General features: G+C 44.5%; 4 protein-coding genes across 23 annotated transcripts in view; 1 reads left to right on the top strand and 3 right to left on the bottom strand.

The window, feature by feature from the left end:
- Positions 1–26,972, top strand: part of GABRA3 (gamma-aminobutyric acid type A receptor subunit alpha3) — a 428,677-nt gene that overhangs the window by 15,067 nt on the left and 386,638 nt on the right. The gene's annotated exons all lie outside the window — the stretch shown is intronic.
- LOC117198203 (paraneoplastic antigen Ma6F-like) overlaps positions 1–26,972 on the bottom strand; it is a 160,773-nt gene that overhangs the window by 19,596 nt on the left and 114,205 nt on the right. The gene's annotated exons all lie outside the window — the stretch shown is intronic.
- The window catches only part of ZNF185 (zinc finger protein 185 with LIM domain), a 240,939-nt gene that overhangs the window by 162,265 nt on the left and 51,702 nt on the right, over positions 1–26,972 (bottom strand). The window lies entirely within an intron of this gene.
- Positions 49–15,429, bottom strand: GABRQ (gamma-aminobutyric acid type A receptor subunit theta). The gene is made up of 10 exons (XM_004284085.1): positions 15,278–15,429; positions 13,125–13,213; positions 7,968–8,035; positions 6,278–6,498; positions 4,397–4,479; positions 3,717–3,854; positions 3,021–3,173; positions 1,576–1,819; positions 372–820; positions 49–329 (listed from the first exon to the last, which is right to left on the bottom strand). Exons 1-10 carry the CDS (start codon positions 15,427–15,429, stop codon positions 49–51), a joined length of 1,878 nt encoding a protein of 625 aa, XP_004284133.1.

Genomic DNA, 26,972 nt, shown 5'->3' with positions numbered 1-26,972 from the left:
AAAAGGAACTATGAAAGGAGCATAGTGTCACTCTGGGACACTATGGAACTAATACATATGGTACACCCAGTAAACAATGTTGAACACCACAAAGGCAAGAGGGAAGAGGAGCCGGGAGCACCGGTCGACCTTAGGGATGTAGTCAGGGTGAAAGAGCTTGGAAGAGAACCCTTTACTGAAGGAGCACCCAGGGCTTGGGGGGGAACTGTCATCAGACTCCGAGTTAGTGTTCTTGTCTGGATCAAAGCCCATAACATTACCATAAAGGCTGCAGGTACTGTCAACATTATACTTGAGTTGCTTCTCAAGGTCAAGGCAGCCACTCTCAACTCTGACGCCATCAGGCAAGCTACAAATGTCATGAAGGGTGCTGTGGGTCTCCTCAAGGGTGTAGTTTGCTTCTTGCTTCCTACTGGGGCCATGGTCTTGGCTCTCATCGGAGTTGGAGCTCTCTTCAGGGTCTTCTGGGTCACAGGTCTCAGCACGGCCATGGGCCTCTGCACAGTTGCGGATTTCAGTAGGAATAACACTGTCATCAATATCAATATCATTAATGCAAATGCCATAGCTGGGCACGGCCTGCTCTGAGGTGGATGGGAGGTCACTCAGGCTTTCTGCAGTGGCCAGCCAGGACTGGTCCGAGAGAGAAGACAGTGAGCTGAGGCTTTCTGAGGAGGCCAGAGGTGCCTGCTCTGAGATGGAGGCTAGAGAGCCGAGGCTTTCTGGGCTTGCTAGGCCAGCCCACACCCGTCTGGAGGGAGGAGAGCCATTTTCATCTTCTATGTGCAACTGGTCATCCTTTAAGGAGACAGTGGATAGACTCATGAGGTCGAATGCTGCATGTACAATCACTTTTAGGGAGCGTGGGGGGGGGGACTTTCCTCATGAGCACTTGTAACATGACTGATGGGCTTTTCCACTGAGAAAGCCACCTCTTCTTCCTGGGGTCTCTTGTGCACAAGGTGCCAAGGAACAGGACCGAGAGGCTGTTAGCATGCAAGGGAAGTTCATGGCTCTTGCTGCCCCTCTGGGGCAGCTGCTCCCTCTGGAGTGCTGTGTAGTGGACAGAGGCAAGACCTCCTCAGGCAGGTGGGGGTAAGTTCCCTGTAAAGGAGGGACATTAACGTACTGCCAGCAGCAAAATGCTCAGCATGGCTTTTGGAGTCAAAAGAGCAAAGGAAGGAGGGTTAGGTCAGCCTCTCTGGTGTCTCTTCCTTTCAGCTTCCCTGTGTTCCCTTTCCCTCTGGCTCCATTGCCTGCCACTGGAGGCATGCTAAGTAGACTGGATTTGAAGCCCAAAGGTCTTGGGAAATCTATAGCTCTGCCACTTATGACCTTGGACAATGACTCAACCTATAAAGGAGTGATGATAAATTGTTCTACTTCTTTCTTACCTGGAGTGCGTGTGTGTGTGCGTGTGTGTGCATGTGCGTGTGTGTGTGTGCGTGCATGTGTGCGCATGTATGTGTTGTATGAGGATTAAAGGAGCTAAGAAATTTGAAAGGGTCAAGTGCTAATCTTAGGTTTAAGAAGTGCTCAAGGAAAGCAGATTGTCAGTCAAAAAGCCAAACCTGCATCGCCTCTTGGTAGCGGTAGCGGGTCATGACTCTTTGGGCTCTTCTGAGTTGCCTCTGAGAGCGCTGAGGTCCTCTTCGGCTGTAGAAAACATAGTTGATGTAGACATATTCTAGCAAGGACAGGAACACAAAGAAGAAGCATACGACCATATAGATGTCAATGGCCTTGATACAGGAAAATTGGGGGAGTTTATTCCGCAGATGTGAGTTGATGGCATTCAGGATGAGCATTGAAGTCAAACCTATAAACAACATAGCACAGGGTTAGTCCCCTCAGGTGGCTGAAGTTCTTGGCAAGCCATCAGACCCACACCCCACTGGAAGGGAGCAAAGGCCATCTCTGAGATTGAGAGGGCCCTCAGCAAAAGGCCTTCAGCTTACCAGGCTTAGGGCCCTGGCTCAATTGCTATCTTTGCTTCTCCTCCCCCATCTTTACACCCAACCTGTACTTCAATAGTTTAGTGATTTCCCATTGCTCTTAGGATCAAGTCAAAAATCTCCAGCCATGGTTTCATAGTGATTTACATGTCCAGCCCCGTTTTGCCCTATGATGGTCCTTTCCCCCTTTGCCTGCTAGTATGTAAGCTTTCCTGTAGTCCATCCCTCAGAAAGTTTTGTGACCCCTAAAATATTACATAAATATAAAGGTTTAGCCTAGTGTGTGCTTCTAAAGAAGGAGGCTGAAAAGTCTGCCCCAAAGATGGTGAAGGAGAAAGCAGACGAGAGTCTGGGATACACAGACATTCTGCAGAGTGGGACCAAATAAATTTGGGAGCTGATCTCTTTAGGCCCCTCCTTAGTACTGCTCAAAAGCCTTTGATGCTCCCCATTGCTTATACATGAAGTTCCAACTGCTTAAAATGGAATTTCATGTTCTTCCCAAGTCAGCCCAAGCTGCCTTTCTGCTACTCTCCCCACTTCCCCAGCTTGTGCTCCAGGCACCCTCCTGGAAGTCCTCAAAACCCAGTTTGAGCAATACTTTCTTGGTGCAGTTTTAGCCGATAAGATCTGGGTCATTACCTGGGTCATTTCCTCCTCTGGACTCTGATAGCATTTGTCTCAGCATTCCATTAGACACTTGCCAGGAGCAGCTCATCTAGAAGCCCTCTGCTGCCTAATTGGGCATTTTGATATGTTGCTTAATCAATGTTTATTGTGTTGCATTTCTGATCTAAATTTGTGACTTGTCCATTCATTTATGTATCCAGCAAATAATGAATTCTGGTACTTTCGACCCAACATACCAAGATCCCAACCCTGATGTTTTTTTCACATCTGTCTCCAATGTTGGTCTCTCTGCTGTGGATTGGCTGGGCACCTGTAGTGTGCCTGTTAGGTCCCATCTTGTTTCCTTGCCTGTGCAGTCACACACTGTTCCTTACTTTCAACTTTTTTCTGAGCAAGACAACCCAAGTTCCTTCCTGGGATGGGAACAGGACCTACCTACTGTCACCCTGGCTGCAGAGGATTCATAGTTCATCCAAAATGATATCCAGGAAACAACAGTGGTGAGGACAGTAGGCCAATAGATCTGCACAAGGTAGCTGGTGACTTCCCTCTTGACCAGGAACCTCACTATCAGGCGCACATAGGAACCTGGCAGGTAGACATACTGGTATTAGGGTGGTAGGGGTGAGGGGATTTTCCGAGTAAAGTACACGATGGTGGGGGGGAAACCAATGGCCAGTTCAGCCTCTAATATTACAGTCTGGGCAGTATGTAGACCTGACCCCATTTGCTGCCTTAAGGCCAGTGACAATGGCATGTGTCAGCAGGCCCATATGGCGTAGCAAGTCTGCTATCTCTTCCTTCCTTCCTCACTTTCTCCATGTCAACTGAAGTTGAAATGGGAAAGACATGAGATATTTCAAAGCTACAACAGATGGAAGGGGAGAGGCTGGCCCTGGAAGGAGGCCTGTGGAGTGTCAAACCTGGCCAACTGCTTCCACACACATTTCCTCATTGGCAGAGGGTAAGCCATTGGGACTTTATGAAGGGGGCTTTGGAAGGTATCCAGAACAAGAAGGGAATAGGAAAGAAGGAAGAAGAGAGTCTAGAGGTCAAAGGCAGAGGTTACCAGGAATTTCCTAGGGTACAAAAGAGACAGGAGATAGGAGAGAAGGAGGGGGTCAGACCCACCTGTGTAGAAAAACACCTCTTTGCTAGTCATCGTCTTTCCTAGGAAACTGAACTGAGGGATGTGCAGCTTCTCAGTACCCTGGATGGCATTCCCATTGCCTTCCCAGTATAATAGGATGTCTTCAACTGTGTAGCCATCTAGGAGGGGGAAGGAAACAGAGTTAATCTCAGAAAGCAGGCATAGGCAGATTTCACACCAGAGGAGCTTGTGAAAACCAAAGGGTAGTTGGAACCTGCAATATTGGGGTACCTTTGTGTTTTGTGGGTCTGAGCATAAGGAAGGGGGTCACATGGAAAGAGAACTCTCAGTTTGAAGTTTCTTATCCAGGAAGGAAAGCACAGCAAAGAGATATGCTCCTACCCATTAGCTTGTGCACAATTTTCCCATAGCTAGGCACATTTCCCTATGGGACTCTTTATAGCCTAAAGGCCACCTTCTCCCTGATACCATACGTATATATACCCCTTTCTGCCTGTCTTTCTGTCTCTATCTATCTATCTATCTATCTATCTATCTATCTATCTATCTATCTATCATCTATCTACCTGGGAGAGAGAGAAATGGGGGAGGGAGGGAGTAGGGGAGATATGCAGGCCCTCTCACTGTCAAGTTTGCCTTTGGCTTCATCACGGCCCCAATGCTGGGTAGGGAAAAAAGGGGCCTTGGGAGACATACGTACAGCTCTCCACCTCCAGCTTGCAGGTCTGCTTGTCCAGAGGGAATTTTTGCAGATTCATGGAACAAGCTGCTGTGGTGGTGAGCCTGCAAAGGAAAAGCAAAAGGAACAGAAAAGTGAGTCAAGCCCAGGCAAGTAACTGTTCCTGAGAAGACTGAAGGGGTGGGGTGGGGAGAGGCACCCCAAGGACTGACCCACCTAACACCTTCCCACACTGGCCACATTAGAGCTGGGTCCTCCTTCCCTCCCTTTCTTCTTTCCTTCTTTCTCCTCCCCCACCCTGCCCCCGCCCCGCACGCTTCCTTCCCTCCTAGAGGAAAGATGAGTTGCAGTTGTGTAAGGAGGAGAGAGGGAATTTGTATGTGACAGACACCCAAAAGTCTGGTAGGACTTACACAGATGACAACAGATACATGGCATGTCAGGAAGCCTCAGGGTGTCAGAATGGGAAGGGTCCTTGAGGAAACTGAATGCAGAGGCAGAAAGAGGACTTTCTTGCTGAAGGAGCAGCAAAGCTGTCAGGAGGAAACCGCTACACTGAAGCAGCTGAAACACCAGATCTGTTGTGGAGTGCCTGTGTGTGGTGTGCGGGTACCGATGTGGGCAGTGGCCCCGGCCTACCTTTGGCCATGGGAGCTGTTCCGGCAGCAATCCCATCTCTGTGCATTGCTTATGAGGGTACTGGGGCTTAGCAAAATGCCAGTGGGTATAAATGGATAGGAGGGATTAATATATCTGAGGTGAGCTATGGAATGGGGCTTCAAGTTGTCATGTGGTAGGTCCAAGAGAGGAATCTGAGGAGGGATCTTGGAAGACCTGGGGAAGTGGGAGAAGTGAACAATGGGGAAGAGGATAATTAGAAGAGGTCTTTGCAGCCCCAGCTGGGAAGCTCTGGCCCCTTCCTTGTCCTGCCTTTCCCAGTTGCTTATACCACCTTTGTCCCTTTCAACTCTTGAAGTGATTTCCATTTTGTACAGTGGGTAGTGTGTGTGTGTGTGTGTGTGTGTGTGTGTGTGTGTGTGTGTGTGTGTGTGTGTATTTATCTCCTTTCTGTGAATTCTACATGAACATTAATCAGCTGAGGCCCCCTTTGTGACCAGTGACCTGTTCCCTGTAAGCTTTGTTGTTCTCTGACTCCAGTGTCTGGGTCCATGGGAAAGTGGATGGAGAAAGAAGAGGGAAACAAAGGGATTCAGCAAGAGAACCGCAGAGAAAGAGCTGTACCCTAGTAGCTCCCTCTTGGAGACATTTTCTGAGCTAAATTTATGTCTCATGCTTGTCTTAAGAGACTTTTTGTAAGAGATGAGGCTGTGCGGAGGGCTTTGGTGACTGTCTGCTATGCTATAAATAGGCCAGTGGGGAGCTCCAGTGTGCACACATTCTGTTTGTACAAAGCCATAGGCAATATACGCACACTGCGCACCCTTGGGGCCCCTGCATGTTGCATATATGATCAATGGCAGAGACCAGTCCCCCTCCTTCACTGCATGGGAGAGAAAAGACACAAATAAATAACAGAATATACATTCAATGCTAAGGCAAAGGGAGAGCTCTTCCAGTTGAGAGTATCAAAGATGATTTCTTGACAAAGAGGGCATTTGAATTAGGGATTGAAGGATAGGAAAGCTTCAGACTCGTGGAAAGAGGAACGGGTCATTCCAGACAGAAGCAACAGCATAAGGCAAGGTGTGGGGGCAGGACAGCCAAGGATGGCTGTGGGAAACTCTGAAGGTTCCACTTTGACTACTGAGTGAGGGGGGCAGTGAAAGAGAGATTTGGAAAGCAGTGGGCTCCTCTGTGTGTCCCTTGGAGTGTGTTCATGGGATAATTAATGGGAAGAAGGTAGGCTGTCATGGTGACCCCCAGGTCCCTGGGGGAACTCACCGGATGCCATACCGCACCGTTCCATCTGGCTGAAGCTGAAACACGCGATTTTCTACAGTCACATCATGCACAAAAGCATCCTTGCTATTTAGAAAGTAGCAGTCAGGGACCCACAACTTCTCAAGCATCTGATAGTCCAGGGTCAGGTTCAGATTGGTCTCATAGTATGCTAAACGTGGATCTTTCCAGGTCTGATGAAAAAACATTGTAATAGTATAGTCCTGAGGAAAGAAAGGTAAATCCTAGTTGTAAGTGAGGTTGCCCAGCTTTCTGTCCTCAGTGTTTGTGTGTATGCAGGTGTATGAAATACATCCTAAATATAGATGCGTAACGAAACATATGTAAGAGTGTTCAATGTTACGAATAATAAAATGAGCCCCATAAAATTAAAATTCAGGTTAAGAAATAGAATATTCCCAATAACTATCAATCTTCAACGTGTCTCTTGCAGAACATATTTCCCACACCTCCCAGCAGTAACCATTATCTTAGATTTTAATGATAATAATCCCTTGCTTTTTCTATTTTTTCTCTATGTTTTCTTAAGTTTTATTGTCTATGTATTTCTAAGAAACATATTGCTTAGTTGGACTTATTTAAAATTTTTTTCTGAATGGAGTCACACTATGTGTATTATTATGTGATGACACCATACACATCAAAATCACAATGAAATAAAAACTATAAAGCAAAAGTTCCAGTTTATACCCCTATAAAGTGCAGATAAGAGCTCCCAATGCTCCTGCCTTACCAACATTGGTACTGTCTGACTTTTGACTTTTTGCTAGTCTGGTGGATATGTAATGGGTTCTCACTGTGGTCTTATTTTGCATTTCACTGATTAATAATAAAGTCAAGCATCTTTTCATAAGTTTATCTGCTACTTGGTTTTCTTCACAAAAGTGAAGTTCTTGTTTAAATTTTCTGATCATTTTTCTATTGCTTTAAAAATATTCTTCTCACTCTCACTCTGTGAGAGTGGCATGGACTTATATACACTACCAAACGTAAAATAGATAGCTAGTGGGAAGCAGCCTTATAGCCTAGGGAGATCAGCTCTGTGCTCTGTGACCACCTAGAGGGGTGGGATAGGGAGGGTGGGAGGGAGGGAGACGCAAGAGGGAAGAGATATGGGAACATATGTATATGTATAACTGATTCACTTTGTTATAAAGCAGAAACTAACACACCATTGTAAAGCAGTTATACTCCAATAAAGATGTAAAAAAAATAAAAATATTCTTATTAATTCACAGGAATTATGTGTATTTTCAATACCAGTCCTTTGTGTTGCAAATATTTTAGTCCAATCTGAACTATCCTTTCAAACTTGTCATGCTCACTTTGCTTTTTTATTTTGCAAAACAGAAGTGCCAGAAGTTTTGGCTAAAGAGAATATTAATATAGTTTAGTTACCAGTATTTATTTTTATAGTTTGTGTTTTCTGTGTCTTTTTTAAAAAGTCCTTACCTATCTCAAAGACACTAAAAGAATATCCTATATTATATTTTAAAACCATCATAAGCCTTTCACTTTAATGTCTGTAATACATCTAGATTTATTTATTTTTAATTTCAGGTGGCTGTAGTTTCCAAAACCTACTGTGCCCTCCATGTGGCCTCTGCTGCAGGTCAGAACAACAGGCTTATGACCCTGCTCCTTGTCTCATGGCTGGAGCTGACACACTTACCATAGTCATTTCTGAGATCTGTTCAATACTGGAGACATAGATAGATACTCCCACTGGCACAGGGGCACCTACAATACAGGAAGACACTATTACATGCAGTGTAGGAAAAAGGGTAAAACATGGACTCAGGAGCCAGACTGCCTGAAGTTTGAACCCCATTTTGGCACTTACTAGCTATGTGACCTTGAATAAGCTACCTAACCTCTCTGAGCTTAGTTTCCTCATGAGTAAAATGGGGATAAGGATAGCACTTATCTCATAGTTAATGCAACCCAAGCACTTAGAGTAGGGCTTGGCTCACAATATGCTGAAAAGAAAGAGTCAGGCCAAAATGAAGAAAAAAATAAGGCAATGAAGCACTCTTTTTCTAAATGTTTTCTTGATAAAAAACTTAAGAGAAATGAGCCCCAAAACAAGATTTGTGGTGTGCATGAGCATATTTGTGTGAGTTCATGTGAATGTGTCCATGTGGGAACGAACGTGTGTTTTTGTGTGAATGAATGCGTGAGCTGTGTGCATGAGTGTATGTGAGCATGTTCACATACCTGAGTAAATCTGTGCATGTATTCATGTGCAGGTGAATGTGTCAGTGTGCACATGAGTGTATTTGAGCATGTTTGTATGCTTGAGTGTGTTGTGTGGGAGTGAATTATGAGTTAATGTGTTTGTGTGATCATGTATGAGAGAATGTGTGACTGTGTGAGTGTATGTGAGCTTGTTAATGTGCAAGGGAATGTGTGAACATGGGTGTGTTTGTAACCTTGTTTGTATGTGTGTGAGTGAATTTGTGAGTGTTTTCATGTATGTGAGCATGTTTCTGTATAAGTGAATGTGTGAGCACATTTCTGGGTGAATGAATGCATCAGCATGTGTGTGTATTTGAGTGTATTGTGTGGGAGTGAATATGTAGGTTATTTGCATGAGGCTGTTCACTTAGTGTATCTGTGAGCATGTCCATGTGTAAGTGAATGCATGATTATGTTTGTGTGTGTAAAGTTGTGTTTGGGAATGTAAGTGAACTTATGGGTGTATGTATGTGTGAGTGAGCAATTCATTGTATGAATATATGAATGTATTTGTGTGTGTGACCTTGTTCACATGCAAGTGATAAGTGTGATAAATGATTACACTTCTACACTCATACCCATCACACTTATAACTGTGAGTGTGTAAGTGTGGGTGTATGTAAGCATGTTTATGTGCTTGAGAAAATCTGTGAACTTGTCCATGTGTGTGTGGCTGAATGTGTGTGTTTGAGTGAGTGTGTGATCATGCTGATGTGCAAGTGAACCCATGAGCATATCCATATGTGTTAGCATGTCACTATACAGGTATGAGTGAATGTGTGAGCATGTTCAGGTGCGTGTGTTTCTGAGTTGGCAAATATGTAGACATGTTTGTATATGTGTGCATGTGTGAGTGAACATGTGGGTATCTTCATGTGTGTGAATGACAAAGCATGTGTGAGTGTGTGTGTCTATGTGTGTGAGTGAATTTGTGTTTGTATATCTGAGGATGTTTGTGTGCAAGTATAAGTGAATGCATGAGCATGTGGATGTATGTGGGTGTGTTTGAATGAATTTGTGAGTGTGTTTGTGTATGTGAGCACGTTTGTGTGAGAATGAATGTATGAACATGTTCATGTGTGTATGCAAATGTGTGAGCATGTGTGTTAGTGTATGTGAGGGTGTATATGTGTGTGAGTGAATTTGTGTGTTCATGTGAGTGAGTACATGGGTGAGGGTGTTTGTGTGTGTTAATATGTAACTGTGATTGAATTTGTGCGTGTACATGTGCATGTGTGCATGTGTGTGTGTGTGTGTGTGTCTGTCTGTCTGTCTGTCTGTTTCTGCCTCCTGGCTTTCTTTTTCAGGACTAGGTGTTAGTGCTGCCCATTCAAATGTGATAATGGATGTGCAAATATGTACTAGACTATAAAGTACTGTGGAAAAATACATTTTAGTTGTTTCCTCATTGACTCAAAACTCTTCACCGGGCCTCACAGCTAAGCCATTATTCTATGTGTATTACATCACATAGCTGTTATGGAAACACGTGTGACGCTTCCAATTCAGCCTGCTGGCTTCACTGCAGGCTGGCTGCCTAGAAGCTGAGCTGCAAAGTGCTATTGGGAATCCACGTATGAATGGCAGCTGAGAAGTAAATGGGCCTCTGTGTGAAGGCATAGCATTCACAGCTATTGTGAATGATCGCTATGTAGTGACAGGGGTTTCTAGAAAGGCAGTTTTTTTATTACAGCCTTTCAGGCTCCCCACATGCGTTTAGATGAGGATGGAGGCTGTGTTACGCAGGCAACAAGCCCCAGAAGGGCCAGGCAGTCATCCCCTCAACTACCTCACTCTAGTGTCAAACTTATAATCCTAGACCATTCTGTGTCATTCAGGCAATCCAATCACTTACAGCAGAATCCTGGGGACCCGAACCCTAAAGTGCCAGGGCTCAGCTTTGTCCAAGATTCCCAGTTGAAGAGGCAAGTGGGAACTGAAGTGCAGTCCACATTCCCCTCACCAAGGCATGAGTCTTGGTCCAGGACTGTGGCCTGGAGGAAGGAGACCTGGGATCTTTTTCTAATTTATCCACCTAAATTAGGAGGGAATACCTTATGTGCTAGTAGTGGTCAGAACAAGAGCTTAGCTAAGATATCCCACATCCTTACAAGGATAACAGAGGGGAACAAGATGCTTCCAGGTAAGGTATCTAAATGCTATCTCGGGGATGATGGCCTCTGTCCCATATCCCATCGCTGTCCTTCCTGATGGACTCAGGAAGGCAGAAAAAGTGGAAGGGGGTAATCACTTCCCTCCCTCTTGGAAACTTTGCTACCCAACTCTACTTCCTCCCTCGCATCCATCAGAGTACCAGAGGAAGAGGAGGTAAATGAAGGAATGATGAAGATGTCCCATTTATTCCTTCACTCCACACCTATGTCATACCAGGTGATGGGCTAAGCAAAGGCCTTAGGGACCTGCCTTTTGCAGCACGTGCTCAGAAAGAAGCAGCTTTGTTAACTTTCCCTGGTCCCTCCTCCTCCTCTTCATCCTCCTCTTCTCAAGGAAGGAATGTCTCCCATTTGAACCCAACCACAGTTAGGTCATGTCTCTGCATGTGGGGGGCGTGTGTGCCTGCGTGTTAAGCTCTGAAACTCTACTTCACTTCAGACACAGAGGGAAATTTGATTCTGTGTCTAGTGGGAGTCATGGACTACCCCAACTCTAAACCCCCTGGCCCAGCTCTCCAATTGACTGCCTCCCCCCAACCCAATAAAACAGCCCCAGACTTAGAGTCTGTAGTTCCTCCTTCTGTCTAAATGCTAGAAGGTCCTGCATTGTCCTTGCTCTCCCACCTTCATCTACTGTTTGGCCAAACTGGGGACCCAGCTATTCCCATACTCCCCAGGTCTGCATGCCCATAAAGCTTAGGTAACCCAGGAGGTTAGGCATCAGGTGTAAACAAATCCAAGTTAGCTCAAAAAATGTTGGTGAGGTGCCTTGGAGATACCATGGGCCAGCCACACCTGACAATCCCCAGAGGGTGGTCCTTGCCCCTGTTTTGTCCCCATAGCCCCGGATGCCTGCAGAGATGGCAACCTGAAGCAGCGAGGAGAACGTGCTTGATATACTTGAATGGCTGTTGGTTAGCCTTTGCTGAGAAACAGGAAAACAATGAATTGAGAAAATGTAACAGCTACACCCTTGACACCCACTGTTGCTTGGTGCAACTGGTCTAAAACCAGTGTCATGCAATGGAGTGCTGGCTGTGCCCTAACACCTGAATTTCTATAATGAAAGAACTTACCTTCTGCCCTCTCCACTCCAGCCTCCCACTCCCCAGTGCACACTCACCTTGGATCCAGGGACAGCACGGCCTTCTGCCCTCACACTCGGAGGAAGCAAAGGAGCCAATGGGATACCAGTCAAATGTCCAACCTCCAAACCTTAGGGCATAGGGCGATCAACTTGGTTTTCAAGGGGGCTCCCTAAGCAAATCACAGAGCCCCCCAGTGGTCTAGCACAAAGGCAAGTGCTAACAGCTGTGTGCCCTTTAGGGTGGAGGCTTTGTGTATTCAGAAGACCTCTATTCATAGGTACAAATGTGAATATTAGCATTTATTAACCCTTTAGATTGGGTGTCTAGTTCTACCACCTGCAGGAAGGAGAGTGCTTTCTCTGACTTAGCCGCCCTACTTTTTAGCTCTTTCTCTGTTTCCTCTGAGCCAAAATGTGACTAATGTCTATTTAATGCACCCTTCCTCTTGTCTGTCCTTGGTCTGGGTTTCTTGGGTGTCCCCTCAGCCAGAGAATGCTATTCCTGTTCTGTGGGGTCAGGGAAGGTTGCCTGTTACTTTAAAGCTGTGTGATGGAAGCCAGTCACCCTTTCCAAAGCCAGGGGTAGGGGTAGGTGAGGCTAGGCAGAAATAAGAGGAGAAATTGATGTATTGGCTTCCTGGAGGTTTGTATTTCAGTTTCCTTGTCATTTCTCACCTTTGTGTTTAAGATCTGAGTGCTAGGCTAAGGAGTTTAGATTTTATTTTGCAGTTAAATAAAGCCATCAAAAGTTCCTGAGGTGGTTAGGTGGGATTAATAAAGATCATGCTGACTGCAGTGTGTTGAATAAACTGAACTTGGTAGGAGCTGAAGTCTTGGGGAGGGGGAGCAGAAGCAGAAGTGCCTGGGACCCAGGTGGGTGAAGTAAACTAGGCAGAGAAGTCCATGCCCTTAGTTATAAGCCAGCTGAATGGGGTAAGTGCCCAGGGTGCAAAGAATGTGTTCACAGGTGGAACACGTGTCCTCCCCATAGATGAAGCAGGAAACTCTAGCATGAGAAGCACACCTGTTGTGATTAGTGCTTCTCCAGCCACCCCAGGGAGTGTGCTTCAGGCTCCATGCCACTGTAAAGGAGTGTGGAGGGGGCAGAGGCCTCTTGCATTAGAAGGCGGAGAAATGGGAGAAATTCCAGGGGCAGAGTGAAAGGCCTGTGGGTTGGGGGCCTGGGAGTGCTCTGCTACAGGTCTCTGCAGGGTCGGGAAGGTGGGGTTTGGAGAGGCACAAGTGTCCGGTCTAGAGGACTGCTCCTGGTCAGCTCACTGGGTGGGGCTGGCTTGTTGTATCCCAGCTCTAGTATCTGGACGTGTCTTACCTCCAAAATTGGGCCTCAGACGGACATCATATTTCGACAGCACCCTGTCCAAAATCTTGTGAACCATAGCTTCATTTGCACAACTTTTGCTGAAAGAGAAGTCATTGGTAAATATTGGTCATCAGTGAATGCCACACTGCTTCTCAGAAAACAAGCAACAAAGAGCACCCTAAGCATCAACTTGCCAGGGCCTTCCCTCCTGCACACATGCAGACATATACAGTCATACATGTACACGTCTCTCCCCGCTCCCCTCCATCCCTGCAGTGAGTCAGCCAGAAGCACAGCAGCGACGCAGACTCCTCTTCCCCCCTCCTCCTCCCCAGCTTTTATCCAAAGGGTGGGGCCTCAAGACTGGATTCTTGTTACCAGGCAGAATTGGGGGGATGGGGGGAAACTGTAGGGGAAGTGGAGAGAAGAGGGTGTGGGCAGGTGTGAGCCCTCACATAATGTATTACTTCAGCCCCCTAAGGAGCCCCACTTTACCATCAGCCTGGATGCAGCTTTCCAGGTTGGTGGGAGTCCTCTTTCTGGGGGCACCTGATTGCCCCAGGAAAGGTCATCTTTCACCCTCAGTACTCCCATGAGCTGATCCCACCAGTCTATGTTCTCTAGCTCAGTCACATTTCCCCTACCTAGGCTAAGGCCAGCATTTTGTTGTCACGTCTATGTGAATCTTGTTTTTGTACACCTCTAAGACTTGGCATATTACATATGACACAGAGAGACAGCCTTGCTCATGTAGCAGAGTTTTATGACCCTCATCAATCATCATTTTTGATTCTTGGGGTTCAGGGCTGTCCTCAAAAACACATGTATTCTTGGAGCAGGCATCTCTTTGGCTAAGCATGTGCTTCCAGCCTAGACATGTCTTGGGTGAGCACATGTAAATGGACCCAGCGCAACCCCGCAGAGAGCTGGCCTTTCCAGAAGTCTCTGATGTGCCCTCCCAATTCACCTAGTCCTTCATGGGGGGCTCTTTTCCCCAAAAGGGGCTTGTGAATGAGAATAGGCCCTGAGCATCACTATGACTCTTAGGATCTTTGATGCATTGACTATGGAATGTCAGCCTCTGCAAATCTCTCTCGTGTGTGTGTGTGTGTGTGTGTGTGTGTGTGTGTGTGTGTGTGTGTATGTGTGTGTTCACTAGCGCAGTTTGGTATGTTGGGTTGAGGACATTGCAGAGCTGTCTGCTGGAACCTTGCCCAACTATGCCCCCTTTTCCTAATACATGTTCATTTCTGGTTTGCCATTTAAAAAATTATTCTCAATCATCTTTAAAAAAAATCTCATCATCTTTAATGACAAAATTTCAAAGTGTGCACATGAATGATTCCTGAATTAAAGCAACGCATTTCTGCCTGTTTAGGACCACACACACATTATCCATATGCCAGCACTCAGGATCTGTGGCCACCACAAATACACATTTCCATGTGATCTACATGTAAAGGCTGACTGTTTAACATCTCTTCAGTTATTTGCAGACCCAAACAAACTTGAAATCAAACAGCTAATCTTCAAATGTTTTCACAGGAAGCAAGTACAAAAATGCACCCATCTCAGGCCACAAGGTTATATGCTATACAGCCGCCGATCGCACTGTCTGGGCTACGATGAGGTTGAGTCAATAATTTCTATCTGCAGCATCGGAAAAGGTCCCTCACTGCTCAACACACGCATTCAGGAACACACGCACGCACCTCATGGAATAGAAAAAAAATCCGGACTCAAACAGGTGTCTCTACTGTCTATGTTTTGTGAATTTCTCATCACCCTGTACCCCCTTCCCCCAATCCTACAGGTGCCAAAGGACGTGACTGGGAAAAGCTACTAGGGGCCTTGGTCCCCGGGGGATGGATGGCAGACCTTGGGGTGAGAGCATCTTTCCCCCCCACCCCCTGGGGCTGCAGTTTGGGCACACGCGGGGCTCTGTCAGGTCAGGCGCCGCAGTAACAGGTGGGCTGAAGCACAGGGCCCCCCGCGGCCCCCACTCCCATCCCACCAACCTCCAGGGACCTATAGGCAGGGCCCGCACGCCAGGGCTCGGCGAGCCCGGGTCCAAGTCTTCCCCAGCCCGCTCCGTCCAAGAGGTCCGAGGCTGCCTATCCTCTCCTGTCACCGCCATGCCCAGGCTGGCGGCTCCCGCTTACCTGTTGAAGAGGTCCAGGACGACATCGGGCACGGTGGAGGAGAGCTCGAAGAAGTGGAACTTCGGGGTGGGATTGAGGTCGTTGCCCTCCGCGAGCCAGGTTCTGATGAGCAGCAGAAGCACAGCGGCTCGCAGCATCCCACGGATGCCCATGGCTACGGCACTCCGGGGGTCGGAGGGCGCGAGAGACTGCCGTCAGCCGCCGGGGAAAGGGACGGGGTGTGGGCAGTGCGGGGAGAGAGGGAGCTGGGGGGTCGCTAGGAGTCGCCTCTAAGGAGACAGTAGCGAGAGTATGGGGAGCAGGGAGCGCGGGGTTCGGACCGGAGCCCAGAACCCAGGGGGAGCAGTCCTCCAGTACCTCTGCCCGACGCAGCGCCCTCAGGACGCGCCCAGCAGGTGCGAGGTGCGCTCCGTCTGCGGCCGCTCCAGGCTGCGACTGGGCACCCAGCCTGGCGCCCGGCTGGCTCCGCCCACTCCGACGGTAGCACTGGCAGAACCAATCCGGCAGGTGCCAGGAGCCGCACAAAAAGGCGCGCGCTCTTGCCTCCGCCCGCAGCCAGCGCACCGCCCGCTCCCCGCCCCTTCAGACCTCTGCAGTCGTCCCCCTGCTAGCAACAGACACAGACAGGGGCGGGGCCGGCCCGGGGGAGGGGGAGGGGAATCGGCTGCAGGGGGGCTGGGCATGCATCCGCACCTAGGGCACCCGGTGGGTCCTGCTCTTTCTCTCTGCAAAAATGCAAAATGTGCGTTTCTTTTGGAAGACCGTGTGCCCAGGAGTTTGTTTTTTGTGGTGAGGGAGTGAGGTAATTAGACTGCCCTGGCTGAATCTACATTCTGATAGAGCTGGACACATTTGGGTCCCCAGGACAAAGCTCAGGGAACTGGAAGGGTTCACCAACTGGGATCACGCTGAGATGTGACTGTCCCATAGCCAGGGCTGACACCGTGGAAGGGGAAGAAGGCAAAGACCAGTGTTTCAGATATTCAAGGGAGTTAGTCCCTGGAGAGCAGTCAACTCTAATGCTCCTGCATTTTGGGCCCATCCTGTGGAAAAGCCTGGAATTTTAACTATTCTTTCCACTACCTCAAACACTCTCCTATGAAACAAAAGGATCTCAGAGGATAGGGAAATTCCTTCACCCAATCCCCTCTGTCCTTCCCTTCTCAGATCCTTGACAAATGAAGTTCAGAAAGACGTCCTTCAGAGCACATGGGCCAGATGGGCAATCGATAAATAGATCTCAGTCACGTTCACCAATGCTGAACTTCCTAAGGCATGCCACTGAGAAGGGTTTCAATGAAAATGAATTTTAGGTTCACTCTTGGTTAGCTAAAACATTTACACAGAGATATAGCCCTCTTCTCCTTTCTCTCAGTATTTGGTGAAGTGAGTTGGGACTACTTGTGCTCAGAAAACCTCCAGTTGCCTGGTTGGTTGAGTGTTTCCCACACTTAAGTGTTTAACTCTTTATCCCCACTTTCTTAACCATCTTAGAACCAAACTTTAAAAAAATGTGTCTCATAGTCCCCTGCCTTTTTTAATGAGCAGAACACCCTTGCACCTTCCTTTCCCTTTGCCCCACTATTGCAGCAAATGGTCTCCTTCTCACATGAGTGTAGAAATAAAAGAAGATGGTGGAACCTGCATGTCACTGGCTATTACATACAGGAATGGATCAATAAAACTCATCCCTACTGCTATTAATTCTGCCCCCATTGTCTCTGGTCATCCAGGCATCCTTGTAGAGACAATCCTTGCTTGATAAAAGTGGGAATGGCTATTCCAGGTCATTTTGTCCAACCATCTGGATTGTAATATGGAGAAACTGAGGCCCAGAGAAGGAAAAGGGGTTGGCCTGAGGTCACATAACAGTAGAGGCCCAAACTAGAATCCTATTTCCAGGTTTGACTACTTCCAAAACATTATGTTTTTTGTTTTGTTTTGTTTTAGTGTGATTCAGTGTCCACTGGAAATTCAGGCAACCGCCAGCAGATGGGAGTAAATTTATTTAGATGAGGATGTTCCCAGTATCCTGGAATCAAATTCCACAGGCAATTGGTCCCTCATTTGTCAGGGGAAAACAAGCCTGAAGCTTGAAGTTTTATTCCTAGGTGCCCTTGTGACTATGAAGATTGCCAAAAAGTTGATGATGAAGAATTCACTTCCAGGCCTTACATCCCAGAGGGTCCTCCCCGACTTCTGCTCTCCCTAGAGGTAATGCTTTGTTGAAATTTCTAACTCACAAGACAAATAGCCCACAAAACAACAAGAAATACAAAAATGCCACTATAATTTGCATCAATACTTGTTGAATTTTGGTCTAGTTAATTTATTAGAATATCCATAAATATCCAGATTGAATGGGCTTACACCTATGGGATCATGATGTAGGAGAAAGAGCATTGACCTGGAAGTTAGCCCATCTGTGTTCTGGATCCAAGTCTGCCACACGGCAGTAAATGTTCCAGTTTGGCTGGAGTGTAGGTTATGTTTGGAGTAAGACAAGAGGTAAGAGAGGTAAGAGGCAAGAGATTAGGCAGAACCTGGCCTAGTGAGCACCCAAACTCAGTGTAAAATAAATAAATGGAGCAAGAGAGTTTTGGACCTAATTGTCCAAACAAAGGAATTTGATTTTTATTTTAGAGTCAACTGTATGCTTTTGAAAGGATTGTGCAAGGGAATGACTCAATCAGAACGGTGCCTTGGAAGAATGCCTGGTTACTTTGTGAAGGAGAAACTGGAAGGAAGAGAAACTGAGGACGATGACAGTAGTTAGGAGAGTATTGTTTACTTCTGCTTTTTAAAAAGCTAAAAATAATGAGTCTAATCTATAGATTCAATGAAATCCCTATCAAACTTCCAATGGCATTTTTCACAGAAATACAAAAAAAGAATCCTAAGATTCATACAGAATGATAAAATACCCTGAATAGCTAAAGTAATACCAAGAAAGAAGAACAAAGCTGGAGACATAACAATTCCTGATTTTAAACTTTATTGCAAAGCTATAGTAATCAGTACAGCATGGTACTGGCATAAAAATAGACACATAGAACAATGGAATAGAATTGAGATCCCAGAAGAAAGCCCATGCCTATATGGTCAACTAATATTTGACAAAGGAGCCAAAAAGACTCAATGGGGAAATAAGAGTCTCTTCAATAAATGGTGTTGGAAAAATTGGATTAACCACATGCAGAAAAATTAAATCGGACCCCATCTTATTCTACTCACAAAAATTAACCTGAAATGGATTAAGGACTTAAATGTAAGACCTTAAACTGTAAAACTACTAGAAGGAAACATAGGGGAAAAGCTCTTTGACATTGGTCTTGGCAACTGTTTTTTTGATATGACATCAAAATTATAAGCAACAAAGGCAAAAATCAACAAGTGGGACTATATCAAACTAAAAAGCTTCTGCATAGCAAAAGAAACATCCAACAAAATCCAAAGGAAGCCTATGGAATGGGAGAAAAAATTTACAAACCACACATCTGATAAGGGGTTAATATCCAAAATATATAAGGAACTCATATAATTCAATAGCAAAAAAACAAACAATCTGACCAAAAATGTGTAGAGGAACTGAATATTTTCCCAAAGAAGACATACAAATGGCCAACAGGCACATGAAAAGATGCTCAGCATCACTAATCATCAGTGACATGCAAATCAAAACCACAGTGAAATATCACCTCACACCTGTTAGAATGGCCATCTTCAAAAAGACAAGAGGCAACAAGTGTTGACAAGGATGTGGCGAAAAGGGAATCCTTCTCCACTGTTGGTGGGAGTGTACATTGGTGCAGCCACTATGGAAAATAGCATGGAGGTTCCTCAAAAAATTAAAAACAGAACTACAATATGATCCAGCAATCTCACTTCTGGGTATATATATGAAGGAAATTAAATCAGGATCTTAAAGAGATATCTGTACTTCAACGTTCACTGAAGCATTGTTCACAATAGCCAAGATATGGAAACAGCCTAAGTGTTCACTGATGGATGGATGAAGAAGATGTGGTACATATACATAATGGAATATTATTCAACCATAAAAATGAACGCAACCCTGTCATTTGCGATGAAATGGATGGAGCTTGAGGGTATTACCCTAAGTGAAATAAGTCACACAGAGAAAGACAAATATTGTATGTTCTCACTTATATGTGGACTCTAAAAAACCCAAACTCAAACAGAGTAGAATGGTGGTTGCCATAGGCTGAGGGTGGGGAGAAATAGGGAGATATTGGTTAAAAGGTACAAACTTCCAGCTATAAATTGAATAACTTATGGGGATCTAATGTACAGCATAGTGACTATAATTAATTATAAGGTATTATAAACTTGGAGAGTAGATCTTGAAAGTTACCACCCTTCCCCCCCAAAAAAGTAATTTTGTGAGGGGGCTGGAGATGTTAACTAACTTCATTGTGGTAATCATTTCACAATATAAACATGTGTCAAATCCTCATGTAACTTACATATGTCAATAATATCTCGAAAAAACTGAAAAAAAAAACCACCCCAAAATAGTGAGGCTAAAATCTAGAAGAAGAAATAACCCAGAGAAGGAAGTCTGGCACTAGAAGTCATTTTGCCCTGAAGGCATTTGATGAATCATAAGAGAGTTGTGAAACTGAGCTCTGGTTGTGGTGCCCTCTTGAGAAAAGGGGACAAAAGTTCAAGTCCAAGGCCCAAACAAGTGGGAAATTTGATAAGACTTCCTGCCACTTTAAACTGAGACTGAGTAGCTACCCTTTCAGGATAATGGTGAACCAGTAGCAACCAGCCTTTGCATGGACTTGTAGCCTAGATACCCATCACCTTGATGGTCCCAAGAATCTGAAGCCTTGAATTTGGATTAAAGTAGTGTTGGACAGGTAGTTTCCCCAGGCATTTGTCAGAAGCAAATTAAAATACTTTCTATAGGCAGGTACTGTCATCCTAGGCCTGAAATCATTCTTACAAATAATTTTTCAATAATATGTCAGCACATAGAAGAAACTAGGCATACAAAGAAAAATATGTAATGTGAGTTACAGCCAGCAGAAAAGAATAGATGGCAAAAACAAATTCACAGACATTTCAGACATCAGAATTATGAGACATAGACTATAATAACTAATTTATCATATTTCAAAAAATAAAATATAAGCTTGGAAATATTTTCAGGTAACAGAAAATGTCATATGGACGATTTAAAAAAGGATCAAATAGAACTAGAACTAAAAAATATAATAATGAAAACTGAGAATTTAATGGATGAATGGGTTTAACAGAAGGCAAAATGCAACTGAAGAGCGAGTTATTGAATTGGAAGATAGGTCACAATATACTGTCCACAATTCTGCCTGGAGAAACAAATTATGTGGAAAAAAGAAAAAGGCGGATAAGAGACATAAGGAATAGAGTGAGAAGATCTAACATACATTTACTTGATGTCCCAGAAAGAGAGGAGAGAGAAATGGGGAAGAAGATGGCTGAAAATTTGAATCCACAGTTTTAAGAAGCCTGGTGAATCCTACATAGAATAAATAAAAATAATTCTACTCCTAGAGACATCATAGTGAAAGTGCATAAAATCAGAGACAAAGTAAACTATGCTAATGGTTCAAGTTAAAGATGAGGTCCTAATCAAAGGCACTAGTAAGAGAGATTGAAACAAGAGGATGGGCATTAGACCCTGGCTTGCAAAATGCATTTTACTAAAATTTTCCATGAAAAACAATTTAATAAAAATGTTATCCATTTTATTCCCAATTAACAAAATATACTCGTTAAAAATTGGATTATTTAGAGCAACCTGACAGGTAGGAGCTTCACATTTGTCATGTTTGAAAGGCCATCTTCCTATAAGTATGTATTTCTTGTCTCATGGGCCATGAAAGAGGCAAGCATGCTCCATGGGTCTGAAATGCTGGTTGCAGCTGATTTCTAAGGCTGGAGAAATGTGCTTATATAAGGCTTTCTAAGAGTAAGCAGAATAAAAGTGAATCTTTGTAGAAAGGCTTCCTTTTGCTTACCCTCCCCCAAACTTTCACTCTGCTTCTAAGGAAAAGTATATAAAATAAATAATTCTGTGCTTCCCAGGATGTCTTATTACATTCCTCAGGCTTGACCATGTGCCCTCACTCACTGGTCTGCATAAGGCTGGACTGCAGTTGAATTTCTGTAGGGGTTTATATTTGGAACAAACAGAGCTAAAAATGCAATAGACTGTATTTTGAGACAGTGAAGTCCTGACTTGTTACTAGAGCTGTTCATATAAAGCCTGTCAGGGATGGCCAAATAGGAGCATCAGAGTTTCTATGGTCTGCCGCACCTCTGAAATTCCCTGACAACAACCTAAGCTGAAAACATCTGTCTATGATGTCTTCTAAGAGGAATTTCAAGTATTTTTGCATAAACTCCTTTATGTATTTCTTCTATTTGAGGGACAGACAAACATTCTTATATACCCTCTTGACCTTCCTCCCTAGAAAACCATTTCTCCAAGAGAAAATTTTGTGAGAGCAAGAAAGCTTTCTCTATTGGTTCATGCCAAGCCAATCAGAAAGTGGTCCAACAGTGAAGACATAAACCAACATTCACTCGTGGCATGCAATATGTCAACACCAATTCTGATCAAATATTAAGAGAGAAGTTGCTAGAATTTTGATTCTGAGTTTGCAGGGCTTCTCTTCACTTTTGCTGGGAATTCACAATTTGCATAGGTCACAGCTTTCCCCCCAAAGACTGCAGAAACTTGACTTTTGATATATAGTATGTTCAAGCAGTATTTTACTCCCTTTGCATAGAAGAGAAGGAATAGGGAGAATGATCCACTAACTCTAAGGGTTTTTCCCCCCGGAACTGGTTGTAGCATAGTGTGCTAAGAAGGATTTGACTACAAATCTGAAGATTTAGATTGGAGTGCTGTCACCAGCTACCTAGGCATGTGTCATTGCCTCTGAAACTTAGTTCTCTCATCTGAACTATGGGGTGATAATAATGCATACTTGTTCATGGAACAATATAGTCAGAGGGGAATCCCTGTCCATCCCAACTTCCTAACTCTGGGGCTTCACCTCCCTTAATCCCTCAGCCCCATCAGGTTTCTCATAATCTCCTTCTCAAAAGACTGCGGTCATTACCACTAGTAGCCACCAGGGGTCCTCAGTTCTCTTGGTCTAATTGTGGGCTGACTCTATATTTATCTAATTGTTTCCCCGAATCCAGGGAAGCCAGGCTGACATTTACGAAAAAAAAAACCCTTCAGCTCGGCGAAAAAGAGGGGTGATAAGCACAGGGAGCAAAGGTCCTTCTGAGAGAGGAGGTTTTAGTGCACAAATGGATGAACCTCTACTTCTACACTGGGGTCCTAGCTGCCACTAGCTACCCAGTACCTCAGGAGGGCTGCTGATGTCTGGCCTTGGGCACCTTTGCTCTTGTTCCCAGGGAGTGAGAAGCGGGGATCCTGTACAAATGGTAAATAGGAAGCTCCTGGAGTTGTGTGGCTATATGAGGTGCTCTTGGTAAGAAGGGCTCCTTTCTTAAATATGACTCCCAGAGCACAAATTTCTCAAAACAGCCCCTTTCTCCATGATCTCTCAGCAGAGTCTGTAGAGCTCACCAAGTATTTCAAGTGCTTCCCACACCCCCAGCCCCTTTCAGTTAGCTGGGGCTGTGTGACTAGTTCTAGACAATGAAATGCAAACTTTAGTGGCACATACCATTTCCCAGATGAGGCATTTAAAAGCCGGTGTATAATCCATAAGCTCTCTCTTCCTTTGCCCTGGTGATGCTGAAAGCCAGGTGTTGAAATAGTGACATCGAAGATGGAGGGAACCTAGACTCTGAGTCCTCAGGTGGAAGAGAGAGCTGGTAACTTGCAGCTGATCTTGTGTGAGTTGGAAATCAAGTTTTGTTATGCTAAGCTGCTAAAAGTTGGAGATGCTTATTATTTCAGCAAAGCCTAGCCTATCTTGATGAATATACTCTTTTTCCCACACTCCTCCCAGTGCCTGTACTATTATTATAAAGGCCCATGGACAATTCTCTCAGCATGTTTTATAGGTAGCTTGAATCCAAAGTGTTCCAAGATTATCCTAATTCCCAGCAAATATGGTCATTTTGGGGTATTCTCAATCCCTGTGAATTAATATTCAGTTGTTACCTGATTGTGACCTAGAAGTCATCTATTCCATGTCCTTCTATCTCTCCACTCCCATGTTCATTCATTCATTCATCAGCTATTTATTGAGTACCTATTATGTGCCAAGTACTTTTCTGGGAACTGGGACATAATAGTAGGAAAAATAAAAACCTGTCAAAAATCCCTGCCACCATGGAAATTACATTCTAGGAGGGGGAGAGAACCCTTGGTGAGTGGGATGGTGGTGGTTGGAGGATGAGGATGTTATTTTAAATAAGGTAGTGTTTGAATAAAAAAGACTGGAAAGAGGAGAGAATGCAAGCCATGCAGACATCTGGGGAAAGAGGATCCCAGGAGAGAGGATGGCAAATGGAAAGGCATGAAGGTAGAAGTATGCTTTGTGTATTCAAAGAGCAGCAAGGAGGCCAATGAGGCTGGAAGAGAATGAGTGAGGGGTACAGGAATAGGAGATGAGGTCCAAATGGAAACAGGGAGGCAAGATCATGTAGGGCCTTGTAAACCCTTGTAAGAAATTTGACTTTTACATGGAGTGAGCTAGAAAGCCAATGGTAGATTTTGGATATAAGAGTAACACGATCATACTAATGTTTTAGAGGGATCCCTCCAACCACTCTGTGGGGAACAAGGGCAGAAGCAGGGAGGCCAGTTTCGAAGCTACTGCAATAATGCAGGTGGCAGATGATGGGCTCAGACCAGGGTAGTAGCAGTGGAAGTGGTGAGAAGTGGTCAGATTTTGGATATCTTTTCAAGGTAGAATCAAAAGGATTCACTGACTAACTGGATATGAAAGAAAGAGAGTGTCAAAAAAGACTCCAAGAGTTTGAGCCTGACCAGTGGGGATAATGGGCTTACCATTTACAGAGCTATGTAAGACTCTGGGAAGAAGTTGAGGTATGTGGGAAGCCAAGGATTTGGTTTTGAACATTAGAAGTTTGCTTTGACTATTAGGTGCCTCAGTAATAATGTTGAGTAGGAATTTAAATATATAATATCCCCCCTCTCTGCCCAATGAATTCTTACTCCTCTTTCAAGACTAAGCCCAGCTGTTATGAAGCTTTTTCCAACTGGCCAGGCAGAGATAGTGACTCTTTCCTTCATGCTCCAAGGGTGCCTTCAACAGTCCCCTAGAACAGCATTTCCCTCCTATATTGTCATCATTGCCTCTCATCTCTCTTCCATGATGGACTGGGAGCTCCTGTAGTCTCGGTACTCTTTCTGATTCATCATGTGGCTGCCTAGAACTCAGTCTAGAGTCTCCTTTATAGTGAGAACTCAAGAGATGTCTGTTGAAAGAAGCATCCCAGAAATAAACAGAGGAGAAAATTTCTCCAAAGTCGGAGCTCATGCAGGATGAGGGCTTGGAAGTGGCTATCATATTTATTGGTTAGAAATGCTCAAAGATGATACCTGAGAGAGAAGAAGCCTAAGTACCGCATGTTGGGGAACAGGCTTTGCTCTGTGGCCTTGTTTGGCTTTCTTATTTTTTTCCTTTTTTTTTAACATCTTTATTGGAGTATAATTGTTTTACAATGGTGTGTTAGTTTCTGCTTTATAACAAAGTGAATCAGCTATACATATACATATATCCCCATTGTTTGGCTTTCATTTTGATGAAAGGGACCCAGAAGATTTCTTTCTCTAACTGTACCTCAAAGAGGTACAGTCCTCTTTCCAAGAAGGGATGCTATAATTCTGTCAGTGGGGGGTATTTAGAGGCAGACAGATTTTGGCTTAGACTTAGCTCTAATGGAGGAAGCATCAGAGTCAGACAGATTTAGGGACTTGAATCCCAGTTCTGCCACTCACCATCTGTATGACTTTGGACCAGTCACACTATCTGATCCTCAGGTTTTTCATCTATAAAATTTGAGGGTTAAGTGGGGATTAAGTGAGATCAAGATGGTAAAGCACCTAGGGTAATTATTGACACAGTAATTGTTATGGAAGAGTGGATAAAAGAGACACACTATTCAGGGCAATCAAAAGATGGAATGAGCTCCCTATCGCTGGAGATGTTCAAGGACAGACTACATGACTGCTTCTTGAAAATATTATGGAGAGAATACTAATGGTTGGACCCAGCTGAAAAAAATTGAGGTCTTCTCCATTTTTGAGTTTTATAATTCTAAAAATCCCCCAAAATAGAAATGGAGACACAAAAGTATGTACTGAGACCACTCTGCTAATGTAGAGTGCTTATGTCCAGATAGGGTCTTTTTAGAGCAATTGTCCTAAGCATGTGAATACATGCTATCCAAGGACTTGTGTGTGTGTGCAGCAGTGTTCAGGGGGGAATTGGTACTGTCAGATTTGAGAGTACATTGCCAGCTGTGATGCCTGCTGCTGCACACCTGGCATCTTGCCTCAGCACTACATTTCTTTCCAATAATCAAATAAGTCCCTGAAGCGACTACATGTTCATTTATTCCTTGACTCAGTCAACTGAGGCTTTCCATACTGATCTCTCATTTACTCCTTTGCAGATTTATCATAATTGACTCCCATTTGGGAGAAGATTTCAGGAGTTGGTACAGGGAGAAAGAGTGTTTATTGGTTATCGTGGCTTTTCTGTGTGGGTCACCATATCTTTTTCAATTTGACCTTCGAGACTATCTCCATGATGCTTTTCCCCACAGTGTCCTCCTCACACCATGGCTCCCACCCCTAGTTCCTGCCTTCTTGCCTGACTTGGACTCTTGCAATAGTCTTCTAATTGGTTTTCTCCTTTAGTGTTTGCTCCCTCTTTAATCCATTCTGTATTCAAACCATTTACTATGTGATTCCAACCGACTCTTCTAGCTCTCTCCTCTCCCTCCTTCCTGTCATGCATGCTCAGGTCCTGTCCAAAGGGGCTACTGGCCTTTTCCTGAGCAACTAACTCCCTCTTGGTGGATATTCAGTTTGCTGCCTTCATCTGCCTAAATCCAACTTATCTTTTAAACCCAAGGCCATATACCTTTCCCCACAAAGCCACCTGTGAGGGCTCTGACTTTGTGCCCTGATCACATAGAGCCTTTTATTAGAGCTCTGTGTATGCTTATTCCCCTTAAAAGTCTGTAAGCTTCACTTCTCTCATCATTAGCTGTATTCTCTCTATAACTCTTCTTATTTTAAAACCAAACCCTTTTTGCCCACCATGATTTCTCCCCTGAATCCCTACCTCATTTAACAAATAAACAAATAAGCCCAATCAGGATTTGCGTGGGTTGTACTAAAAAATAATTTAATGCCTGACATTCTAAAAGCACAAATTACATAAGTTGTTTTAGGTACTAATTGACAATGTGGAAGTCTGAGTGAAAAAAAAAAGCATTCAGGCTACAAATGATCGATTCCACTGAAAGTTGCCTAAGTGTTCTTAAGTAATCAAGAAGGAGCCACATTTGAGCCCGTGGCACCCTTTTCTCTCTTTTAGAAATGACACACCCAAGGGAAAGTTTGCTTAATGTATTTATTTGATTCATTTCTTAGTTTCTTAGCTTGACTATCTTAAGCCTTTGGTTTGTTCTTGGGGATTATGGGGTTTTTATGAAT

Source organism: Orcinus orca, chromosome X (assembly GCF_937001465.1).
Source record: "Orcinus orca chromosome X, mOrcOrc1.1, whole genome shotgun sequence".
Classification (NCBI taxonomy): domain Eukaryota; kingdom Metazoa; phylum Chordata; class Mammalia; order Artiodactyla; family Delphinidae; genus Orcinus; species Orcinus orca.
Note: the sequence above shows the minus strand (reverse complement) of the source record. Positions and strands in the feature narration are given on the sequence as shown.

Excerpts from the sequence above, each read along its gene's own strand:
- GABRQ (XM_004284085.1), bottom strand. The coding sequence starts at position 15,429 with ATGGGCATCCGTGGGATGCTGCGAGCCGCTGTGCTTCTGCTGCTCATC. Across the intron at positions 6,499-7,967 it reads AGATCTCAGAAATGACTATG|GACTATACTATTACAATGTT; the intron begins GTAAGTGTGTCA and ends TTCTTTCCTCAG. Across the intron at positions 3,855-4,396 it reads CAAGCTGGAGGTGGAGAGCT|ATGGCTACACAGTTGAAGAC; the intron begins GTACGTATGTCT and ends TCCCCCTCCTAG.